Genomic DNA, 18903 nt, shown 5'->3' with positions numbered 1-18903 from the left:
GTGGAGCTTATGGACAGAGCAGTGGAGAGTCTCCCTGCTGTGAACAGTGCATTCCCTTGTGATGAGACACACAAACACACACATGCTCGTGTGCACCATCCTGCAGTCACGCAAAATTCTGCACGCAGAAACACTTGCACAAATCCAGCGTGCAGACAAGGGAACACACGCATAAACATGACCAGCTGGGGACACCCTGGGGGTGGTCCTGGCAGGGATTCTGGGGAGCATTCTGGAGAAGGACAAGACCCTGAATGTGCTAATGGTGTTGTTTGGGTTTCCAGGGAGACTGCATAGAGGGAGGTGTATTGGGAGCTTTGAAGAAAACACTGTACTCAAGGAGTGGCAGGACTTCTGCTCTATTGTGCCTTCCACTAAAGGCTTGAGATGCCCGTACATTAGCATGAGTAGCTGCTGCAAAGAAATCTGCTGGAGTGCCCTGTGCCAGCCTGTGCTGCACGTTGGTGGGTGTTATGACAGAAATAACCTTCCAGTGTTCAAGAAGATGTGCATTTTATTTTTGTAACACAAAATAAAAGGCACCATGTCATGAGAGGAAAGCAGAAGCTCTCCCTGAACAGGCTCTGCGCAGTGTGTCTTTGGAAAATCTACCTAGGTCCATCTGATGCTGCACAAACACAGGGTTCCAGCAACTGAAGGGATGTAAGGTTTACTCGCTATGTATATTCCTCTTTTTATTCTCTCATCTTACTAGAACAGCCATTTTATTATGTCATTTGCTGTCAGGCCTTTCTTTCTGAGATCTGAAAAGGACCCTTCACCACATGGTCCCCTATGCCCTCTCCCTGGTGCAGAACAGCAGGAAGCAAAACCAGCCAGCAGAATTTTCATGGGATCATTTTTAGGTGGGATATGGTCAAACGCAGGAGCTGGGCTACTTCATGGCGACAGGGCCACAAAGAACACCAAAAGAGTGACACAGATGGACATAATTTGCCTTTACTGGACTCCTCCAGCGTGCGAGCTGAGTCCTCTGCCCACGCTGACATGTTTTGCTCTGGAAATGCTTGGGCCTCTCATCCTGTCACACAAAAGATGCCGTCACTGGGGAATGTTACGGATGCACGACTAACCAAATCCAACAGGTGTTAAAACACAGATTTATTCTTCAGCAAAAGTTAGTTAGAAGTCCGGTAACATTTTACAAAACCACAGGCTCAATGATGTGAAGAGAATTAATACTACAATGCTGACTTAAGATTCCCCAAGATTTAAAGTGATGGCTCAAAATGCGCCTATCACTCACCTAAAAGCTGAGGGCTCTCTCCCTCAAGGAGTTACCTCGGGCGGTGCCCCAACCTGAGGGGGAGTCCCCAACTGCAGACCCGCTGCTCCGAGGAGGACTGATTCCAACAGGTCCTCCAGCGGGACCCTGTTTATACCCCTGTTGAATCTGACCTGTGGTCATTTAATTCTATTGGCTAGGGGGGGTCACCTCGGTGTACCTGGCACATCTCGATTGGCCAGTTCAAATTTCAACCTGCAGCCTCCAGGGTTTCCTTCCCCTTCTCCCTTCCTGGAGAAGTTTGTTTCCTGCTGGCAGGATGGGGGGGAGGGAATGTACTGCCACACTGGCATAAAGCAGGAAATGAGAAGACAGCAATTCAGGAAGCCGAAACACAGCCCATAGCATTAGGTGAGATGTTTTGCATTCAAGATGAACTTGTCAGAAAAGAATCACCTCTGCAAGGGATGCCTCTGGCAGCCTGGGGCAGCAAAGGTCCATGATAAAAGCCAGCCCAGCTCCTCACTCTCTCATCCACTTCTCTTGCCTCCATCTCCTTGGGAGTCAGGTGAGTCTCAACCCCCTTCTCCTTCTCTGCTTTCTCTAAAGGCAGGTCTCACCTCAACGGGCCTCTCAGCTGACACCAGCTTGGTTCTGTGCCACATCATGGGGCTGCTTGTCATGGGAGAGGGAAGCGGGGAGAAGGTTAGACATGGAGGGAGGCTGAGGCTGTACTCAGGTGCCTTCTGGACTCAGGGCTAGGCAGTAGCCGCATGGGAGCTCGTGGCTCTTTCTGGGCCCTGGCAGGACGAGGCCAAGAAGCCCTCAGACATCTCTGCACAGCCTCCATCTCCCGGCCCTGCATCTTCTTTGGCTCCCTCGTGGTGTGGTGACAGAATGCTCCTCACGCCTCCCCATGTTTTGCTTCCTCCCTGCCCTCTCTCCCAGGTGCACCTCCAGCCCCACGACATGTCCTGCTACAACCAGTGCCTGCCATGCCGGCCCTGCGGCCCGACCCCGCTGGCCAACAGCTGCAACGAGCCCTGTGTCAGGCAGTGCCAGAACTCCACCGTCGTCATTGAGCCCCCGGCTGTGGTGGTGACCCTGCCCGGCCCCATCCTCAGCTCCTTCCCGCAGAACACCGTTGTGGGCTCCTCCACCTCCGCTGCCGTTGGCAGGATCCTCAGCTGTGATGGAGTGCCAATCAACTCCGGGTGCTGTGACCTCTCTGGCATTTCCAGACGCTACTAGGCAGGAGGTGCCCCATCTCCAGATAAAGATGCTGCAAAAGCCCCAGGGTGACACTTTGAGGAACTCAGAACATGGTGCTGGGCAGAGGATCCGTCTTTTGGATGCTGTTTTCAGTATACCTGAATGGTTTTGCCTGCCTTTCCCTTTTCTTTTTGCTGCCTATCCCCTTGCCCACACCGTCTCCCCAACACCAACCTGGTAGGGACCATCTGTCTCCTCTCCCTCCACGGGGCAGGCATGATGCAGGAACTTCCCCGTGGCCAAGGACTCCAGACTCTCGGCTGTCCCCAGCACTCCCTGCACTTCTGTCCTCCACTTGGAGTGAACTCGTTGCCCTCTTTTGACTCATTAAAGCTCTGCTGCATTCAAGCCTTGCCTCCCTGTGGTCCTTCCCCCTGTGGACACTCGCCAAGCGGCCAAAGCAGAAGGATGTTGCTGTGGGGTGGATGGGGGAGGTGAGAGCACAAGGAGACTCTTCTCCATCCACAGAGGAATGAGAGGCTCCACACCCTGCAGTGGATCCTCTTTGGGGCACTCTCTCATGGAGCTGAGGAAGTCATCCCTGGCTGCTCTGCTGCCTGTGACGATCAGGCCTTGCCCTGCTGTGCCTCTGCCCACAAACATCCAGAAAGGCAGGAGGCCCTCAGGGGTCAGCAGCCACATGACCTCTTGAGGAAGAGTGTTCCTCTTGCTATGGTTGGAGCTGCACTAGTCTGACAGGGGGTGGTGTTGAGTTCCGAAAGACGATTTGCTTTGTGGAATGGGAAGAGGGCTAAAGAAGGGAACAGCCCTTGGGATGGCCCATAGCTGCTACTCCACCTTCCAAGTTGTCCATGAAAATCCTTCCTTTCTTTTATCTCATGCAGAACCATTATGTGGATGGAGCCTCACATGACTGCTTCCCCTCACCGCATGCCATGCAGCGTCAAGCATGAAGTGCTGGATGCCCCTGCCCTCCAGCCACACCAAAGCTCCTGCTTCTCTTCTACACCACACAAGGAACTGGGCTGTTTAGTGATCTCTCTGCCACCGTTGTTTTACAGGGCATGGGACAAGGGGGACAGGACATCTCTGGTACTTCCAGCCATAACAACACTGCTCTTCTATGCTTCCTCTCTTTGCTTTATGTGTCTGAGGCAGATTGACCTTGGCTGGCTGCCAGGTGCCCACCAAGCCGCTCTTTCAGTCCCCTCCATCAACAGGACGGGGGGGCGAAATACGATGAAAGGCTTGTGGGTCAAGATAAGGACAAGGAGATTACTTACCAATTGCTGTCATGGGAAAACCAGACTTGACTTGGGGAAATTAATTTGATTTATTGCCAATTAACTGCAAGAGAGTAGGATAGTGAAAAATGAAACAAACCTAGAAGCAAATTGCCCCCACCCCTCCCTTCTGGCCAGGCTCAACTTCACTCCTACCTAACTCTTCCACTTCCTTCCCCCAAACAGCACAGGGTGATGGGGCATGGGGGTTGCGGTCAGTTCATACTGCTTCATCTCTGCCGTTCCTTCCTCCTCATGCCCTTCCCCTGCTCCAGGATGGGGTCCCACTCACAAGACACAGTCCTTCACAAACTTCTCCAACATGGGGCCTTCCCATGGGCTGCCATTCTTCATGAACTGCTCAAGCATGGGGCCTTTCCATGCGCTGCAGTCCTTCAGGAATGGGCTTCTCCAGTGTGGGTCGCCCGTGGGGCCACACGTCCTGCTAGAAAACCTGCTCCTGTGTGGGCCCCTCTCCATGGGCCACAGTTTCTACCAGAAGCCTGCTGCAGTGTGGGTTCTCCACAGGCTGCAACTTCCTTCAGGCCATCTCCACCTGCTTTGCTACGAGGTTCTCTGTGGGCTGCAGAGTGGATATCCGCTCCATCGTAGTCCTCCATGGGTTGCCAGGGGACAAGCTGTGTCACCATTGTCTTCTGCAGGGCTGCAGGGGTATCTCTGCTGTGGCTCCTGCAGCACCTCCTCCCCTTCCGTCTTCACTGACCTTGGTGTCTGCAGAGTCGTTGCTGTCACTTTTCTCACTCCTCCTCTGGCTGCTGCACACTGCTTTTTCCCCTTTCTTAAATATGTTATCACAGAGGCACTACCAATGTTGCTGACGGGCTCAGCTTTGGCCAGCAGCGGGTCCATCCTGGAGGCGGCTGCTACTGGCTCTTTCTGCCATCTTCTCACAGAAGCCATCCGTGCAGCCCTTCAGTACCAAAACCTTGCCAGGTAAAGCAAATACACTGTCATGACTCTTGTATTGTTATTTTGTGCAGAAACTCTTTTGCCTATCTTGGCTGCAAGATCAACTCAGCCAGCTCAAGGTTAACAGAGGAGGCTGCAGGCAGCTCCCTCTCACTACAGGCAACTACACCACCTGCACCTGCATGCAAAAGACAAGAAGAAACAAGGCCAGCACATCAATTCAAACTGGGGAAAAAAGAAAAAGAATGCATGGAAAATCACAGGGTAGCCAAACCATTTTTTCCAGCTGCTCTGTAATGTAAGGTTGCGTCTGCACTTCTCTGCCTTTGGAAGAGAGGGCATTTACCTTAAAGTGAGTCTAGAGACAGGTTCCCTACTACATCACTTCTGATGTCCCAGCCTCAGTGTCTGTAGCCAGAGGGGAGTCTGCCTTGTCCCAGACACACACCCTTCTGCTGCCACATGAGTGTGTCACTGTGCCACCGCTCCCTTTGCAAGGGCAGGGGCTGGTCCCAGACCCTTGAGGAGATCACCAAGGTCCGCTGGGACCTTCTAGCACTGGAGGATTTTTCTTCTTTTCCTTGTAACATGGGACTTCTTTGCGGGGGGAGGGCAGGAGAGCATGAATGTGTGTGACCGGTCTGCATGTACATCATTGTGTGGGCACAGGTGTGTGTATGGGTGTGCTTTTGTGTGTGTACAGCTGTGTGGAGGAGCAGGACATTTCCTGGTTTGCTTGTGCCCGGCCGTTTTGCCCCTGAGGCAGATGCTGAGGTGCTAAAACCCACCCGTGGTTCCCAGGGCCTATGATGGTGAGGCTTTCCCCAACTGCCTGAAGATGGCGTCATCTGCCTCCTCTTCTTGAGCAGGAGGTGTGGAGCAGGCTGTGCTGGTTTTGGCCTGGACAGAGTTAATTTTCTTCATAGTAGCTGGTATGGGGCTATGCTTTGGATTTGTGCTGAAAACAGTGTTGATAATTCAGGGTTGTTTTCTTTATTGCTGAGCAGTGCTTACGCAGCATCAAGGCCTTTTCTGCCTCTCACACCACCCGTCCAGTGAGGAGGCTGGGGATGCACAAGAAGTTGGGAGAGGACACAGCCGGGACAGCTGATCCCAACTGACCCAAGGGATATTCCATACCATATGATGTCACACGCAGCATTTAACACTGGGGGAAAAAACTTCTTCCTTGCGTCCAATCTAAACCTACCCTCTTTCAGTTTAAAGCCATTGCCCCTTATCTTGTCCCTACAGGCCCTGGTAAACAGTCTTTCTCTCTCTTCCTTATAAGTCTCCTTTAAGTATCGGAAGGCCGCAAGAAGGTCTCCCCAGAGCCTCCTCCTCTCCAGGCTGAACAACTGCACTTCTCTCAGCTTTCCCTCATAGGAGAGGTGTTCCATCCCTCTGATCATTTTCATGGGCCTCCTCTGGACCTGCTCTAAAAGATTCTACAGACTCTTCCCACAGTCACTGAAGAGACATCAGCTCACACACGGCACTTATGCCATCCCAAAGCAGCCATCCATGGTAAACGAGACAAGTCATCTTTCTGGAGACACTGATCCTGTAATTGACCAGTCGTGGCCTCTGAACTGCCCAGCTAGCATAAGCTCACAGCAAGGCCTGCATACCTGGTCACGTGCGCATGGCTTGCTTCATCATGCGATCAGAAGTGAACCCACAGGCTGTCCTACCAGAGCCTACAAGCACCTCCAGCCCATGGCTAAACCCCATAGCCACGTCCACGCTACTCAGGGACAGACAGATAGCAGGGAAAGGGCTTTTGTGGGGGTGAACTGGTTTCAAGCTGGGCACATTACTCTCATCAGCTGTACCTCCCACTCTCACCCACTGCAGATCAGTCTTCCCCCTGACTCTGTCAAGTCCAAGACTTGCGTGGTGGCTCTGGATAGTGTAGACAGCCTCTCTTGGGGTGTCTTGAGCCTTCTCAATTAGCTCTAGATGACTAGAGGTCTGGATGTGTGTGTGTGTAGTCTAAGCCAGCTGTTTAGTCTACCTTGAGTGTCCTTTACTGGACTCCTCCAGCATGTGAGCTGAGTCCTCTGCCCACGCTGACGTGTTTTGCTCCGGAAATGCTTGGGCCTCTCATCCTGTCACACAAAAGATGCCGTCACTGGGGAATGCGCCTGGCATAAAGCAGGAAATGAAACGACAGCAATTCAGGGAGCCAAAACACAGCCTATAGCATTAGGTGAGACGTTTTGCATTCAAGATGAGCTTGTCAGAAAAGAATCACCTCTGCAAGGGATGCCTCTGGCAGCCTGGGGCAGCAAAGGTCCATGATAAAAGCCAGCCCAGCTCCTCACTCTCTCATCCACTTCTCTTGCCTCCATCTCCTTGGGAGTCAGGTGAGTCTCAACCCCCTTCTCCTTCTCTGCTTTCTCTAAAGGCAGGTCTCACCTCAACGGGCCTCTCAGCTGACACCAGCTTGGTTCTATGCCACATCATGGGGCTGCTTGTCACGGGAGAGGGAAGCGGGGAGAAGGTTAGACATGGAGGGAGGCTGAGGCTGTACTCAGGTGCCTTCTGGACTCAGGGCTAGGCAGTAGCCGCATGGGAGCTCGTGGCTCTTTCTGGGCCCTGGCAGGACGAGGCCAAGAAGCCCTCAGACATCTCTGCACAGCCTCCATCTCCCGGCCCTGCATCTTCTTTGGCTCCCTCGTGGTGTGGTGACAGAATGCTCCTCACGCCTCCCCATGTTTTGCTTCCTCCCTGCCCTCTCTCCCAGGTGCACCTCCAGCCCCAAGACATGTCCTGCTGTGACCAGTGCCAGCCCTGCCAGCCCTGCGGCCCGACCCCGCTGGCCAACAGCTGCAACGAGGCCTGTGTCAGGCAGTGCCAGAACTCCACCGTCGTCATTGAGCCCTCTCCCGTGGTGGTGACCCTGCCCGGCCCCATCCTCAGCTCCTTCCCGCAGAACACCGTTGTGGGCTCTTCCACCTCTGCTGCTGTTGGCAGCATCCTCAGCTGTGACGGAGTGCCCATCAACTCTGGGTGCTGTGACCTCTCCTGCATCACCAGCCGCTACTGCGGTAGAAGGTGCCCCCCCTGCTAAAGATGCTGGCAACGGCCTTGGATCAGGACCCCTAGGAACCCAGAAGATGCTGCTGGACAGAGGATCAAAATTCATGCTGTTGTTTTCAGACTAGCTGGTCACCTCTGGCTTGCCCTGCAAGGGCAGCGTGGAAGGGACAAGCCTGGGCTCTCTGAAAACATGGCCAATGTCTACCTTTCCTCTCTTCCACTCACCCTTTTTCTCTCTTTTCTTTGTTGTCTTGTGCTCCCCTCAAAGCCTGCTCTGAGGACCCCAGAAACCAGCCTGGAGTGACCTGCTAGGCTGTCTCCCTTTTGCCAGGCAGGTCAACAGATGGCCGGTGGCAACTCTGCCACAGGAAAAGGGGAACAGATTCTTGGCTGCTCCTGCTCCTTCCTGCACTGGGGGCCTCCCCTTGGAGTGACCTCATTTCCCTCTTTAGAGTCATTAAAAAATTGCTGCAACCCTACCTGTGCCCCTTGGGTGCTCTTTCCAGCTGCCTACTGACTGCTGAGGGTCAAAGCCATTGCTTTGGAGGGGAATTTGGTGGGGGCAGAGGGGGACCCTGCATCACTCCTAGAGGCATTGGAGGGTGGAACACACTGCAGCGAGTCCTCTTTCGGGCAAGGCCTCTTGAAGCTGAGCGAGACAACCCTAGTTACTCCACAGCCAATGACCATCACGCCTTGCCTTGCTGCGACTCTGCTCAGAAATACTTCCTTGGCCCTGGAGCATGTCATGTGAACAGGAATCCTGACAACTGCTGTCCTCAGGAGAATTACTGTGGGCATGTGGGTAGTCCCAGGGATGTCAGCAGTCCCACAAGCTCTTGGGGAAGAGTGCTCCTCTTGCTTTGGCTGGAGCTGTGCTGGGCAAGGAGGCTCAGGAGACAATGTTGCCAAAGGATGGCAGGAATTGGGAAGGGGTAAATAGCCTTGGGGATGGCCCACAGTCCCTACTCTGCCCGCTCCTTCACTCCATCAGCCAATCGAGGGGTCATGGCCAGCACGCCTGGGCATGGGCAGCAGGGACAGCTTCCCTGTGCAGCCCTATCACCCTTCAGCACAGCATCTGGCATGGCCCACCTCTTGCCTACATGTGTAGGGCTGAGGTGTTCACAAGTTAGTATTGGTATCAGCTACAGCAGGCCACACACTGGAGTCCCCTGTCCCTGTGAACCAACCACCCCCTTGGGTGAAGGCAGGCCCAAGACAGTGACTGGTGGTCAATCACACATGGATGCTCTTTGGTGCCTTGTGTTCCCCCAGCAAGGAGCAGCTTTCTTCAGGCCCAGGAACTCTACAGCCTCACAAGTGCCACAACCCAACTCTGGTCTGGAAAGGTGCCATGTGAGAGGAGATATCCCCAGCTCTGGGAAGACATGGCAGTGACAGTGGGACCTGATTCTGCAATCAGCAGCATCCGTGACCTGTCCCTGAACGGCACAGGGCACACACCAGTGCAACCGTAGGACACATGTCGGAGTGCCTTCCCCCAGGCACCAAGTTCCTTCAGCATTCCCAGAGCCCTGAGGCTGAAGTGGCCCTTGTGCTCTGTGCGGCACCCCTGCTCCCTACATGCAGGCCAAGGCCTTCCCACAGCTGCAGACTCTGGGACCCTGTGGTGTGGGGGTTTGCCCTCACACAGACCTCACACACCACCAACACCACAGGACCAGCACAGGGGACAGAGTGATTCCTACGTGGGGTGAGGACGGGGGGCAGCTGTCCCCAGGCTGGGTTCTGTGGGAGGCAGTGCTGAATTAGGTGGTAACACAGGGACAATGAGCATCAGGACCAAGCCTACCTAGACCCAGTGCAACCATGGGTCCCAGCTCTGGCTCGGTTCCTGGCCCACCGTCTACTATGAGAGCTCTGGCCTAGCGCAGGCCTGCCCAGCTCTGCCCTATCTGTGCCTGTGTCTGGCTTGGGCTACTGTTATCCTCCTGGCCTGGCCAGGCTCCTAGATAGTCCACGGCAGTCGCTGGCTGGAGCCTTCACCTTGTCCTCTCTTGAGTCTGGCCTTGGTCTGAGCCCCAGCACTAGCTCTGACCCTGGGACTGAGACCTCCTACACATCTCTTGCCTAAATTACGGCAATGATCGGTAGATGCTTTGGGGGTAGAATTATCTCCTGTCTCAGACAGAAGTCTGAGGTGGACCAAGCTCTTGTTTGTTCTCAGCAGAGCCCTACACCAGGCAAACATTTCTAGGTGTTTACCCGAGCAACCGTCTCCCTCGGGCCCATGCTTATCCAAGACCCGTGAGCGTGGTGGTGAATACACATCCTCATAACCAGCCTGGAGAGCACCGGCTAGCACTTCTCTTGGCACACCAGCACTACACAGAGTTTTTTGACTCATGTGCTTACCCTCCAAAGAGTGCTCTCTTTCCTGAAGGCGTCATGGCCTTTTTATAACACAATGCTATGGATAGTGCTTTGCAGAGGAAGCAACTGCAGTATACCTCTCCGTGGACTGCTGTCGTGGTTTAGGCACAGCCAGCAACTAAGCATCACATGGCCACTTACTCACTCCTCCCCCCTGGTGGGATGCAGAGGAGGTTCGGAAGAAAAAGAGAAAAACCTTGTGGGCTGAGATAAGGACAGTTTACTAGGACAACACGAGGAGAGAAGAAATAATAAAAACAATAATACTGATAGAAGAATATACGAAGCAAGCGATGCACAATGCAATTGCTCACCACCTGGAACCCCATGCCCTGTCCGTTCCTGAGCCCAAAATCCCCCCTCCCCCCGGCCAACTCCCCCAGTTTATATACTGAGCATGACATCATGTGGTACCAAATATCCTCTTGGCTAAGTCGGGCCACCTATCCTTGCTGTGTCCCCTCCCAGCTTCTTGTGAAAATTAACTCTGTTCCAGCCAAACCCAGGACACGTGTGGCTATCACAGTGTCTTTTTTCTACATCACTGTAACAACAGATTACCTTTTAAACAGGTTTTAAAACTGTATTCCAACAATCTAGTACAAAATGATCAGATGCTGATGTGTTTTGAAAAATATGAAGATAGATCTTTCCCCATGACCACAGCTACTCAAAGTATGTTTTAGAAGACCCAGACCAGCATTGCTTGCAGCAATTATCAGAAATGTATTCTGTAAATAAAACTTACAACCCAACTGCAAGGCTGAGTGTGTGCTCTTCAAGCTCAGCCCAGCCCAGCCTGTCCCACCTCACCCCATGTTTTTTAAGTGGACACTAACAGACAAAACAGTTTGAAGATTTTGTGAATACAAACCCCTCCATGGCAGAAGGGGTTGGACTAGATTACCTTTTAAAGGTCCCTTCCAACCTAAACCATACTATGATTCCATGATTCTATGAATATTTTAGTTTCAACAGTAAACTTCATAGGGTGCTGTGTGTAGTGCTTCTCAGCCCTCCTCGGTTACTTTTAGTTGTCCCCAGAGAACCTGGTTGTGGTCCTATGACAGAAGATGGGGCATTCGTCATAGGTTTCCATAAAAACATTCCAGTCTCTAGGTGTTCTCAGGCTAGATGGGCCACAAGACTGAAGGACACATTGGACTAAATCAAACAGACTGGACCCCTTAATGACATCTCCTTTGTATACAAAACTTCCCTGGTTTTCCCAGGAAGAAAAATGCTTGTGCTGCCCTACTTAACCGGGAAGAACTTGTGCATTCTTCCAATACCGTGCATGCACATTATCAGGCACTTCCTAAGCAACAAGTAGTCCTTAGGAGTCTCCAGGGACTTTTCCACTCCTCTCTTGTTTTCTTCTGGAAAAGCAGGAGTTATTTTCCTCTGTTGGGAAGGAGAGTTCTCACACTGAACTCAAAACCATAGCACTGTACCAGCTACTAGGAAGACAATTAACTCTATCCCAGCTGAAACCAGGACAGTATCCACCCCTTATTCCATACCATTGACATCATGCTTAGTTCCCATACCTTCAGTTACATCCTGGTCAATCGTCACCGCTTTTTCCTTCCTATAAGAGAGAGAGAGAGAGAGAGATGTATGTGTATACACACAGAGAGATATCATTCCTTTAGTTTATGGGTCATGTCCATAAAAAGTTCATTGAGTTCATTTAGTTCCCAACTCTGGGCTCCATCTGTCATGCCAGTTCTTCTGGGCAGAAGGGACGGCATAAAGTCCTCTTAGTTGGCAGAGCAGGATTGGGCTTCAGTGTGGCGTGACGAGCAGGTGACATTGGATGCAGCAGGAGGATGGTGTGCACCGTTGGACTGTTGCATACTGGAGTCAGTTCTGGTTCCATCACTACTGCGCTCTGCTCAGTTTTCATGTTGCTCAAAGTCCTGTCCAACCTGACCTTGAAAAATTCCAAGGATGGGGCGTCCACAATGTCTCTGGGCAACCTGTTCCAGAGTCTCACCACCCTAATAAAAAAAGATTTCTTCCTTATGTCCAATCTAAGTCTACCCTTTTTCACTTTAAAACCATTACCCCTTCTGTCACTACAGGCCCTGTGTCCTGGTTTCAGCTGGGATAGATAATTGTCTTCCTAGTAGCTGGTACAGTGCTATGTTTTTGAGTTCGGTGTGAGAAGAATGTTGATAACACACTGATGTTTTCAGTTGTTGCTAAGTAATGTTTAGCATAAAGTCAAGGATTTTTCAGCTTCTCATGCCCAGCCAGAGAGAAAGCTGGAGGGGCACAAGAAATTGGCACAGGACACAGCCAGGGCAGCTGACCCAAACTGGCCAACGGGGTATTCCGTACCATGGGACATCACGTCTAGTATATAAACTGGGAGGAGTGGAGGCGGGGGGATCGCTGCTCAGGAACTAACAGGCCATCTGTTGGCGGGTGGTGAGCAATTGCATTGTGCATCACTTGCATATTCCAATCCTTTTTAGTATTTCTATTGTCATTTTATTAGTGTTACCATTATCATTATTAGTTTCTTCCTTTCTGTTCTATTAAACTGTTCTTATCCCAACCCATGAGTTTACTTCTTTTCCCGATTTCCTCCCCCATCCCACTGGGGTGGGGGGGAAGTGAGTGAGCGGCTGCCTGGTACTTAGTTGCTGGCTGAGGTTAAACCACAACAGTCCTTTTGGTGCCTAATGTGGGGCTCGAAGGGTTGAGATAATGACAACCCTAACCAGCGCTTGTTAAAATGAATTTGTTACAAGCATTTATTACATTGGTCTAAGAGTCGCTGGTCACTATGTTGATTTATGAGTTCTTAGAGTTGTGGCACTTGTTTTTAGAGTTCTGTTATGCATCACCTCACTTGCTGTATGTAGTCCCTGTGCTGCTGCTTATCATCCGTGGGCGGTAGATTAAGGTTTTCGCTTTGATGTATTGTGCAATACTGGCTTATGGTAGGATAAAATTATCGGTTGTGGGACTAATCCGGTGTTTGCACTCAGCATTGTTGTCACCTCTATACTTTGGGAGCCATCTGTGGGAAGCTATTAATACTTACACCATTCATCCTTCCTCCTCAGAGAGCCAATCTATGGGTGAGACACCTTTCTTCCCCAGTCTAGTTACAATGGCGTTTGAGAATTTTGGAAAATTTGAAAACCCCTGGGATGTTGAGACCAGTATGGTCCTATTGGTAGGAACTAGCATAATCCTGAATGTGGTTCAGCTCTTGTTTAAGGTTAAACAACTATTTTAGAAGATCACCCAGAGGGTTAGGGTCAGGGTGAGTGCCTGACATGCTCCATGGAAGCCATGGGGCAAACTTCTGCCTCCTTCAACTCCTGCTGCATTTCTGAGTGGGGACCAAAATGGACTCTCAAATGCTCCTTCAGGACCTGGGAGTGCAGCAGGCAGCCTCTGCAGGGAAACAACCTCACTGTGTTCAACCGCCTCTTGCCCTGGGGGGGGCTGCAGTAACCGAGAAGTGCCTTCCAGGTGGTCATCTTCTACCCTTGTGGAAGATGTGTTCACGGGCCCAGCATGCTCAGAAAAACAGTTTGCATTAAGGGCCCTTGTGATCCCTGTAATCCCCTGACAGTAAGATGCCAAAAGAGGTCAACAAATTTCTCCAGAGGGCACGTTTAGGAGGAAGAGGATTGAAACCCAGCAGTGCAGCCCACCTGCCTGGGAAGCTGACCACAAGTGAACATTGGAGCAAGTTGGGAGGAAGAGAAAAAGAAAGACACGGCACGTCCTCACACAGGGAAGCCCTTGGGTGACCAGCCAAGGGTTGCAGGGCTGGGAGCAGCTGGGCCGTTCCTGTGAACGTGGCCACAGGCAACCCCACCAGCGTGCCCCAGGCCAACATCATTTGCCTGCACTGCACCCATCCGGCACCCAAACTGAGTCTTCTGCCAGCAACGTCGCATTCCTGTCCTGCAAATCCTGGAGCCTCTCGATCCCAGCACTCAGAAGAAGTCTCCATGAGGGAATGGGTATGGCATAAGCCAGGAAATGAAAAGGTGTCATCCGGGAAAACAACCACCCAGCCCACATCATTAGCTGGGATGTTTTCCGTTCTTCATGAGCACCTTAGAAAATTGTCACTTCCGTAGAAGCTCCCTCTGGGCCTGGGGCAGGTCAGGGCCACCATAAAAGCCAGCCCAGCTCCTTGCTCTCTCATCCACCTCTCTCACGTCCTTCTCCTTGGGAACCAGGTGAGTCTAAAAGCCTTTCCTCATGTTACTTTCTGCTCCTGCAGATGCATGCTCCTCAACCCTATGCTGGGTCATGGTGCTGCTTGTCATGGGAGGGGGAAGAAAGGTGAAGGTCTCACTCAGAGAGTGTCTGGGACTTGGCTGAGGCGGCTCAACTTTTAAGAGATAGTCAGACGCTCCTTTGGGCCTGGTGACACTCTGCAGTACCGTGTCTGGATAGAGCTCAGAAACCCTTTGGCCTCACTGCCCAGCTTCTACCTCCCAGCTCAGCAGGTGCCTTTGACTTTGCTGGTGGACTCATGGCAGACGGCTTCTCGCATGTACCCGTGCTGTGATTCCTCTCTACCCTCTGTCCCAGGTAAACTTCTGGACCTGAGATATGTCCTGCTACAACCAGTGCCAGCCCTGCCAGCCTTGTGGCCCGACTCCACTGGCCAACAGCTGCAATGAGCCCTGTGTCAGGCAGTGCCAGAACTCCACCGTCGTCATCCAGCCCTCTCCCGTGGTGGTGACCCTGCCCGGCCCCATCCTCAGCTCCTTCCCGCAGAACACCGTTGTGGGCTCCTCCACCTCCGCTGCCGTTGGCAGCATCCTCAGCTGTGACGGAGTGCCCATCAACTCTGGGTGCTGTGACCTCTCCTGCATCACCAGCCGCTACTGTGGCAGAAGGTGCCCCCCCTGCTAAAGCCCCTGGTGACAGCCCAGACAAGGACCACCCCAAAACCAGCAGCTGATGCTGAAGTGAGGACGGAACTCCTGGCCATTCATTTCAGAGAGGCTGAACATCCAGTGCTGCCCTTCCAAAGGAGGGCAGTGGAGGCCCTCTGAAAACATGGCCAAAGTCTAAATCCCCTGCCTTCCACTACCTCCGATCTCTTTCTTGTCTTCTTTTGTTCTTCTGGGCCGTAAGATCTCCAGACCCAACCTGGGGCATCTGCTGACCCTGCTCTCTCTGCGGTGCAAGCAAACGGATGTCCTGCAGGATCTCCACCATGGGCAACGGGCGCAGACTTTCAGCAGCTGCTATTGCTCTCCCTGCACCGGCAGCCTTCTCTAGAATTGAACTCCCTTCCCTCTTCAGAGTTATTAAAGCTTTCCGCATCACAGCCTCTGCCTCCATGTAATCCTTTTCTTGGTGGACATTGTCTCGTGGTGCCAAGGACGAAAGGCATTGCCTTTGGTTGTGGGGGGAGAAGGTGAGGACGCAAGTGAACTTTTCATCATTTCCAGAGGAAGGGGAGGGTGGGAGACAGGGCAATGGGTCCCTTGCAGTCACTGCCTCTTGAAGCTGAGGAAGACATACTCAGCTCCTCCACAGCCCCTGGAGATCAGGCCCTGCATTCTGGCATCTCTGCTCAGGTATGGCCCCTTGGCCTCAGAGCAGGTCCTGCAGATCGGGAGCCCAAGCACTGCTATCCCCCAGTGAGGAGCCCGGTGGTGCTGGAGGCTCTGAGAGGTCAACAGCTGACAACCTGTGCAGAAGGGAATTCTACCTACACACCCTCTACACCCTCCACCTCCCAAACAGTGCCCTGCACAGCCCAGCAGTTACACAGGCCACACACCAGGGTCCTCAGGCTTCTCACACAGCACCAGCTCCCACCAGACAGGGAGCCCAACGACAGCAGCCAGTGCCCAAACCCCCATGGCTGCTCTGTGTGGCCTGGCCTTCTGCCAGGCATGAAGCAGCTTTCCTCAAAGCTGGCTCTTCTCCTGGCACGCTCTGTTGCCCACCTCTGCCTGGGGGTCTCTTCGCCCATTGTGCTCTTGTACAGAGTTGTACAGCCTGGTCCCACTGCAACAGAAATGACGCAGGGCTAGGGAAAGCCCACAAGGCAGGGCATGAGGAGGCCTCCAAGGACCGGCAGAGTGCACTGGGGGACAGTAGGTCCTCTGGATCACAGCATGTAGGCATGCAGCAACTGGAGGAGACACAGAGTAGTTCTGAGCATTTTCCAAAATTGTTGTAAGCATGTAATTCCTGGAAGGAGCATTGTTCTGTGGCACGTTATTTACATTTTTCATCTTACTTTGAACTCTGACCTCTGAGGGACACATCCCGGAGCAGGTACTCTAAGGAACAGGCTTGCAGGAATAGCTGAAGAAGCAATGTGCAGTAGACAAAAACAGAAAGTGAAGAGCAGCAGGGAACCATTGCACAAGCGGTCCCAACCTCCTGCATTGCCCATCACTTCTCCAAAGCCATGGGCAGAATAACCACATAACCCGCGGTGAATATGAGGGAACCTGAGACTCATTCACCACCTTCTTCTTCCTCTCAAGCCACTGACACTGTCCTCTCCTGGAAGGGGATTTTAACCTGCAGAGCTCTGGGTGTACAGGGCAAGCGACACTGCCAGGGGAGAGCTGAGGGCCCCTTCCCCCAAGCTCAGCCTCACACAAACCAATGCCCTCTCTCCCCTGGCTTGTTGCACAGCCAAGGAAGCTTCCTGCACCAGGGTGTCTTGCACAGCACAGAGGTACAAGGCAGCGTCAGAGACCTCGACTTCCTCCAGACGGAGAAGGCTGTTTTTCCCCGTCGTGTTCAGCAACGTGGTGAAACGGCCACTCTGCCTGGGGCCAGCTGCTGCCTGATATGAGATAAGCTGTGGGGCTTGGCCTTTCCTCTGCTGGTACCAGAGCAATCCATCAAAGCTGGCGACCTCGTAGGTGCAGGTGGTCTGGAAGGTGTCTCTCTCCTTGACTGTGACTTGTCCTTCTTGCTGGGTGACGGTGGTCTGCCCCATGGTGCCTGGAAGAAAGCAAGGGTCAGCAGCTGTGCAGGGAAAGGCTCCAGGATGCAAAACAAGAGGGAATGCAAAGTGCCAGAGGAGAAAGTTCCCTGTGTCTTGCTCTGCAGCAAGACCCCCATGGGTGGGAACAGCAAGGTGGTGAGTGTCATTGGGCAGGAGGTCTGAGACCTCAGCTCAGCATGGATCCCAGAGCACTGTAATGCCAATAACCTCCCACAGGGATGCCCCCAGAGAGAGCTGTGCTTTCACCCAGGTCTTCCATCCTCACTCGCCTGCTGCCTGGAGGCTCCAGGGAAGAGCCTGTAGTGCCTGGCCTTCCTGTGCTGGCTCCAGGACACCTCCAGCAGGGTGAGGGACGTGGGAACTCCTGTGAGAAGTTTCATCCTGCTCCCCATTCCCTGTGCTCTCAAAAGGCTCCAAGGTTAAGGGAGGGGAGGGAAAAGGAAGCCCTGGCATTGCAATCACACTGGAGGAATGGATAGCCAAGGCATGCTGCATGACATGTGCCAGCCAGGAGAGATCCTGGGACACCCTAAGAATGAGAGTGGGATGAGAGAGCTTTCATGTCCCTGCATCACCTTTCAAAAGTCCTGTGCGTCAGAAAACAGGTACTGCTGAGACAGAAAAGAGCTTCTGCAGTCATATGTCTGTGAAACGCTGGGCCCAGACAGATCAGCAGAGAGAGGCAGAGAGAGGTGGATGGTTGGCAAGAGAAAAGGAAGGGCAGGGGTCTAAGATGATCAGGAGAGGAGAGGCTGCTTCTTGGTCTCATTTTCCTTTCCCATCAGTAACTGCATCTTGAGAAAGCAGGTGCAAAACCACCCCTGTGATCTGATGTTTCCCAACATTTGCCCTTACTTCAAGAGCAGCTCCCTGCAGAGAACTGTTGAGGGGGTGAGGGTCTCCTGGGGGGAAGAGGAATCAAGCCTCCAGTCAAAGGCAGTGCTTACCTAGTGGTTGCCTCAGGAAAGCAGCGAGGATGAGATACCCGAGGTGCATGCTGAGACCAATCCTCCTGCATGTGTGAGAGAGACTCAGAAAAGCCACACGTCCCCACCAAGAGCCCTGAGAGAGCACACCTGCCGGAAATGACCCGGCAAGGGCAACAAAGAGTGAAACAGGGAGGACAAAATGCTTCTCCTTAGCACGCTTGAATTGCCCATGCTGTGGTCCTCCCTCCTCCAGCAGTGACATGTGTTGCTCCTGCAGACGCCACCTTTGCTTTTCCAAGGTCAGGGCTTAAGGGGGGATAGACATGCACCTGGTGACCAAGCTCACTGGCACATCCTCCTGTGCAACATCTCGGGAGTCTCTCTTTCCCTGATGCCTCGTGCCTCCTGTTTCACCAACCTCAAGACCACGGTTGAGTTGGCCTCTCCTGGCTCCTGTATGGTGCCCCAAGCTCCTCTCAGCACACTCCAAGGCTGCAGCTCTCACAAACACAATGGTCAACAACCCCAAACCCTGCAGACACCAACCGTCCCACTCAGCCCCTCCAGGCACTGTGGACTTTCTCCCTCTCTTCAGGAGAAGATATCTCAGGAAACAACAAACGATGTTTCCAGCCACACTGCCCATCCCATCTCATAAATCTCATAAATCAGCTTCTGAAAAGCTTGTTGGGGAAAAAAAACCCACTCAAATGCAAATAAACAGTCCTTTCACTTGAGCATAACCCTTCCGTTCTCGGTTTCCTCAATACAAGTAGGATCTGCATTTGACCTCGCCTTCCTTGTAGCCTTTAACAAAGCCTTGTAGCCACACTATTTTTACTCTTACCATAGCACAATTTAGGTTGG

At 52.7% G+C, this 18903-nt stretch overlaps 2 protein-coding genes and 1 pseudogene across 2 annotated transcripts; all 3 read left to right on the top strand.

Moving 5' to 3' along the window:
- The first annotated feature begins 1733 nt into the window (after window positions 1–1733).
- LOC138685829 (feather keratin Cos2-3-like) lies at window positions 1734–2497 on the top strand. The gene is made up of 2 exons (XM_069786176.1): window positions 1734–1814; window positions 2195–2497. Exons 1-2 carry the CDS (start codon window positions 1746–1748, stop codon window positions 2495–2497), a joined length of 372 nt encoding a protein of 123 aa, XP_069642277.1. The 5' UTR covers window positions 1734–1745.
- A 4464-nt stretch (window positions 2498–6961) lies between these two features.
- Window positions 6962–7768, top strand: LOC138686037 (feather keratin Cos1-1/Cos1-3/Cos2-1-like). Its single transcript, XM_069786847.1, has 2 exons — window positions 6962–7061; window positions 7442–7768. Exons 1-2 carry the CDS (start codon window positions 6993–6995, stop codon window positions 7766–7768), a joined length of 396 nt encoding a protein of 131 aa, XP_069642948.1. The 5' UTR covers window positions 6962–6992.
- A 6449-nt stretch (window positions 7769–14217) lies between these two features.
- Window positions 14218–16469, top strand: LOC138686036 (feather keratin Cos2-3-like; annotated as a pseudogene).
- The last annotated feature ends 2434 nt before the right edge of the window (window positions 16470–18903 follow it).

Source organism: Haliaeetus albicilla, chromosome 7, assembly GCF_947461875.1.
Source record: "Haliaeetus albicilla chromosome 7, bHalAlb1.1, whole genome shotgun sequence".
NCBI classification, from domain to species: Eukaryota; Metazoa; Chordata; class Aves; order Accipitriformes; family Accipitridae; genus Haliaeetus; species Haliaeetus albicilla.
The sequence above is the reverse complement of the archived record's forward strand: the minus strand, read 5'-3'. Positions and strand labels throughout refer to the sequence as shown.

Bases quoted from the DNA above. Each gene is read 5' to 3' on its own strand.
- LOC138685829 (XM_069786176.1), top strand. From the start codon at position 1,746: ATGATAAAAGCCAGCCCAGCTCCTCACTCTCTCATCCACTTCTCTTGC. The intron at 1,815-2,194 runs GTGAGTCTCAAC...CCTCTCTCCCAG, and splicing joins TCCATCTCCTTGGGAGTCAG to GTGCACCTCCAGCCCCACGA.
- LOC138686037 (XM_069786847.1), top strand. From the start codon at position 6,993: ATGATAAAAGCCAGCCCAGCTCCTCACTCTCTCATCCACTTCTCTTGC. The intron at 7,062-7,441 runs GTGAGTCTCAAC...CCTCTCTCCCAG, and splicing joins TCCATCTCCTTGGGAGTCAG to GTGCACCTCCAGCCCCAAGA.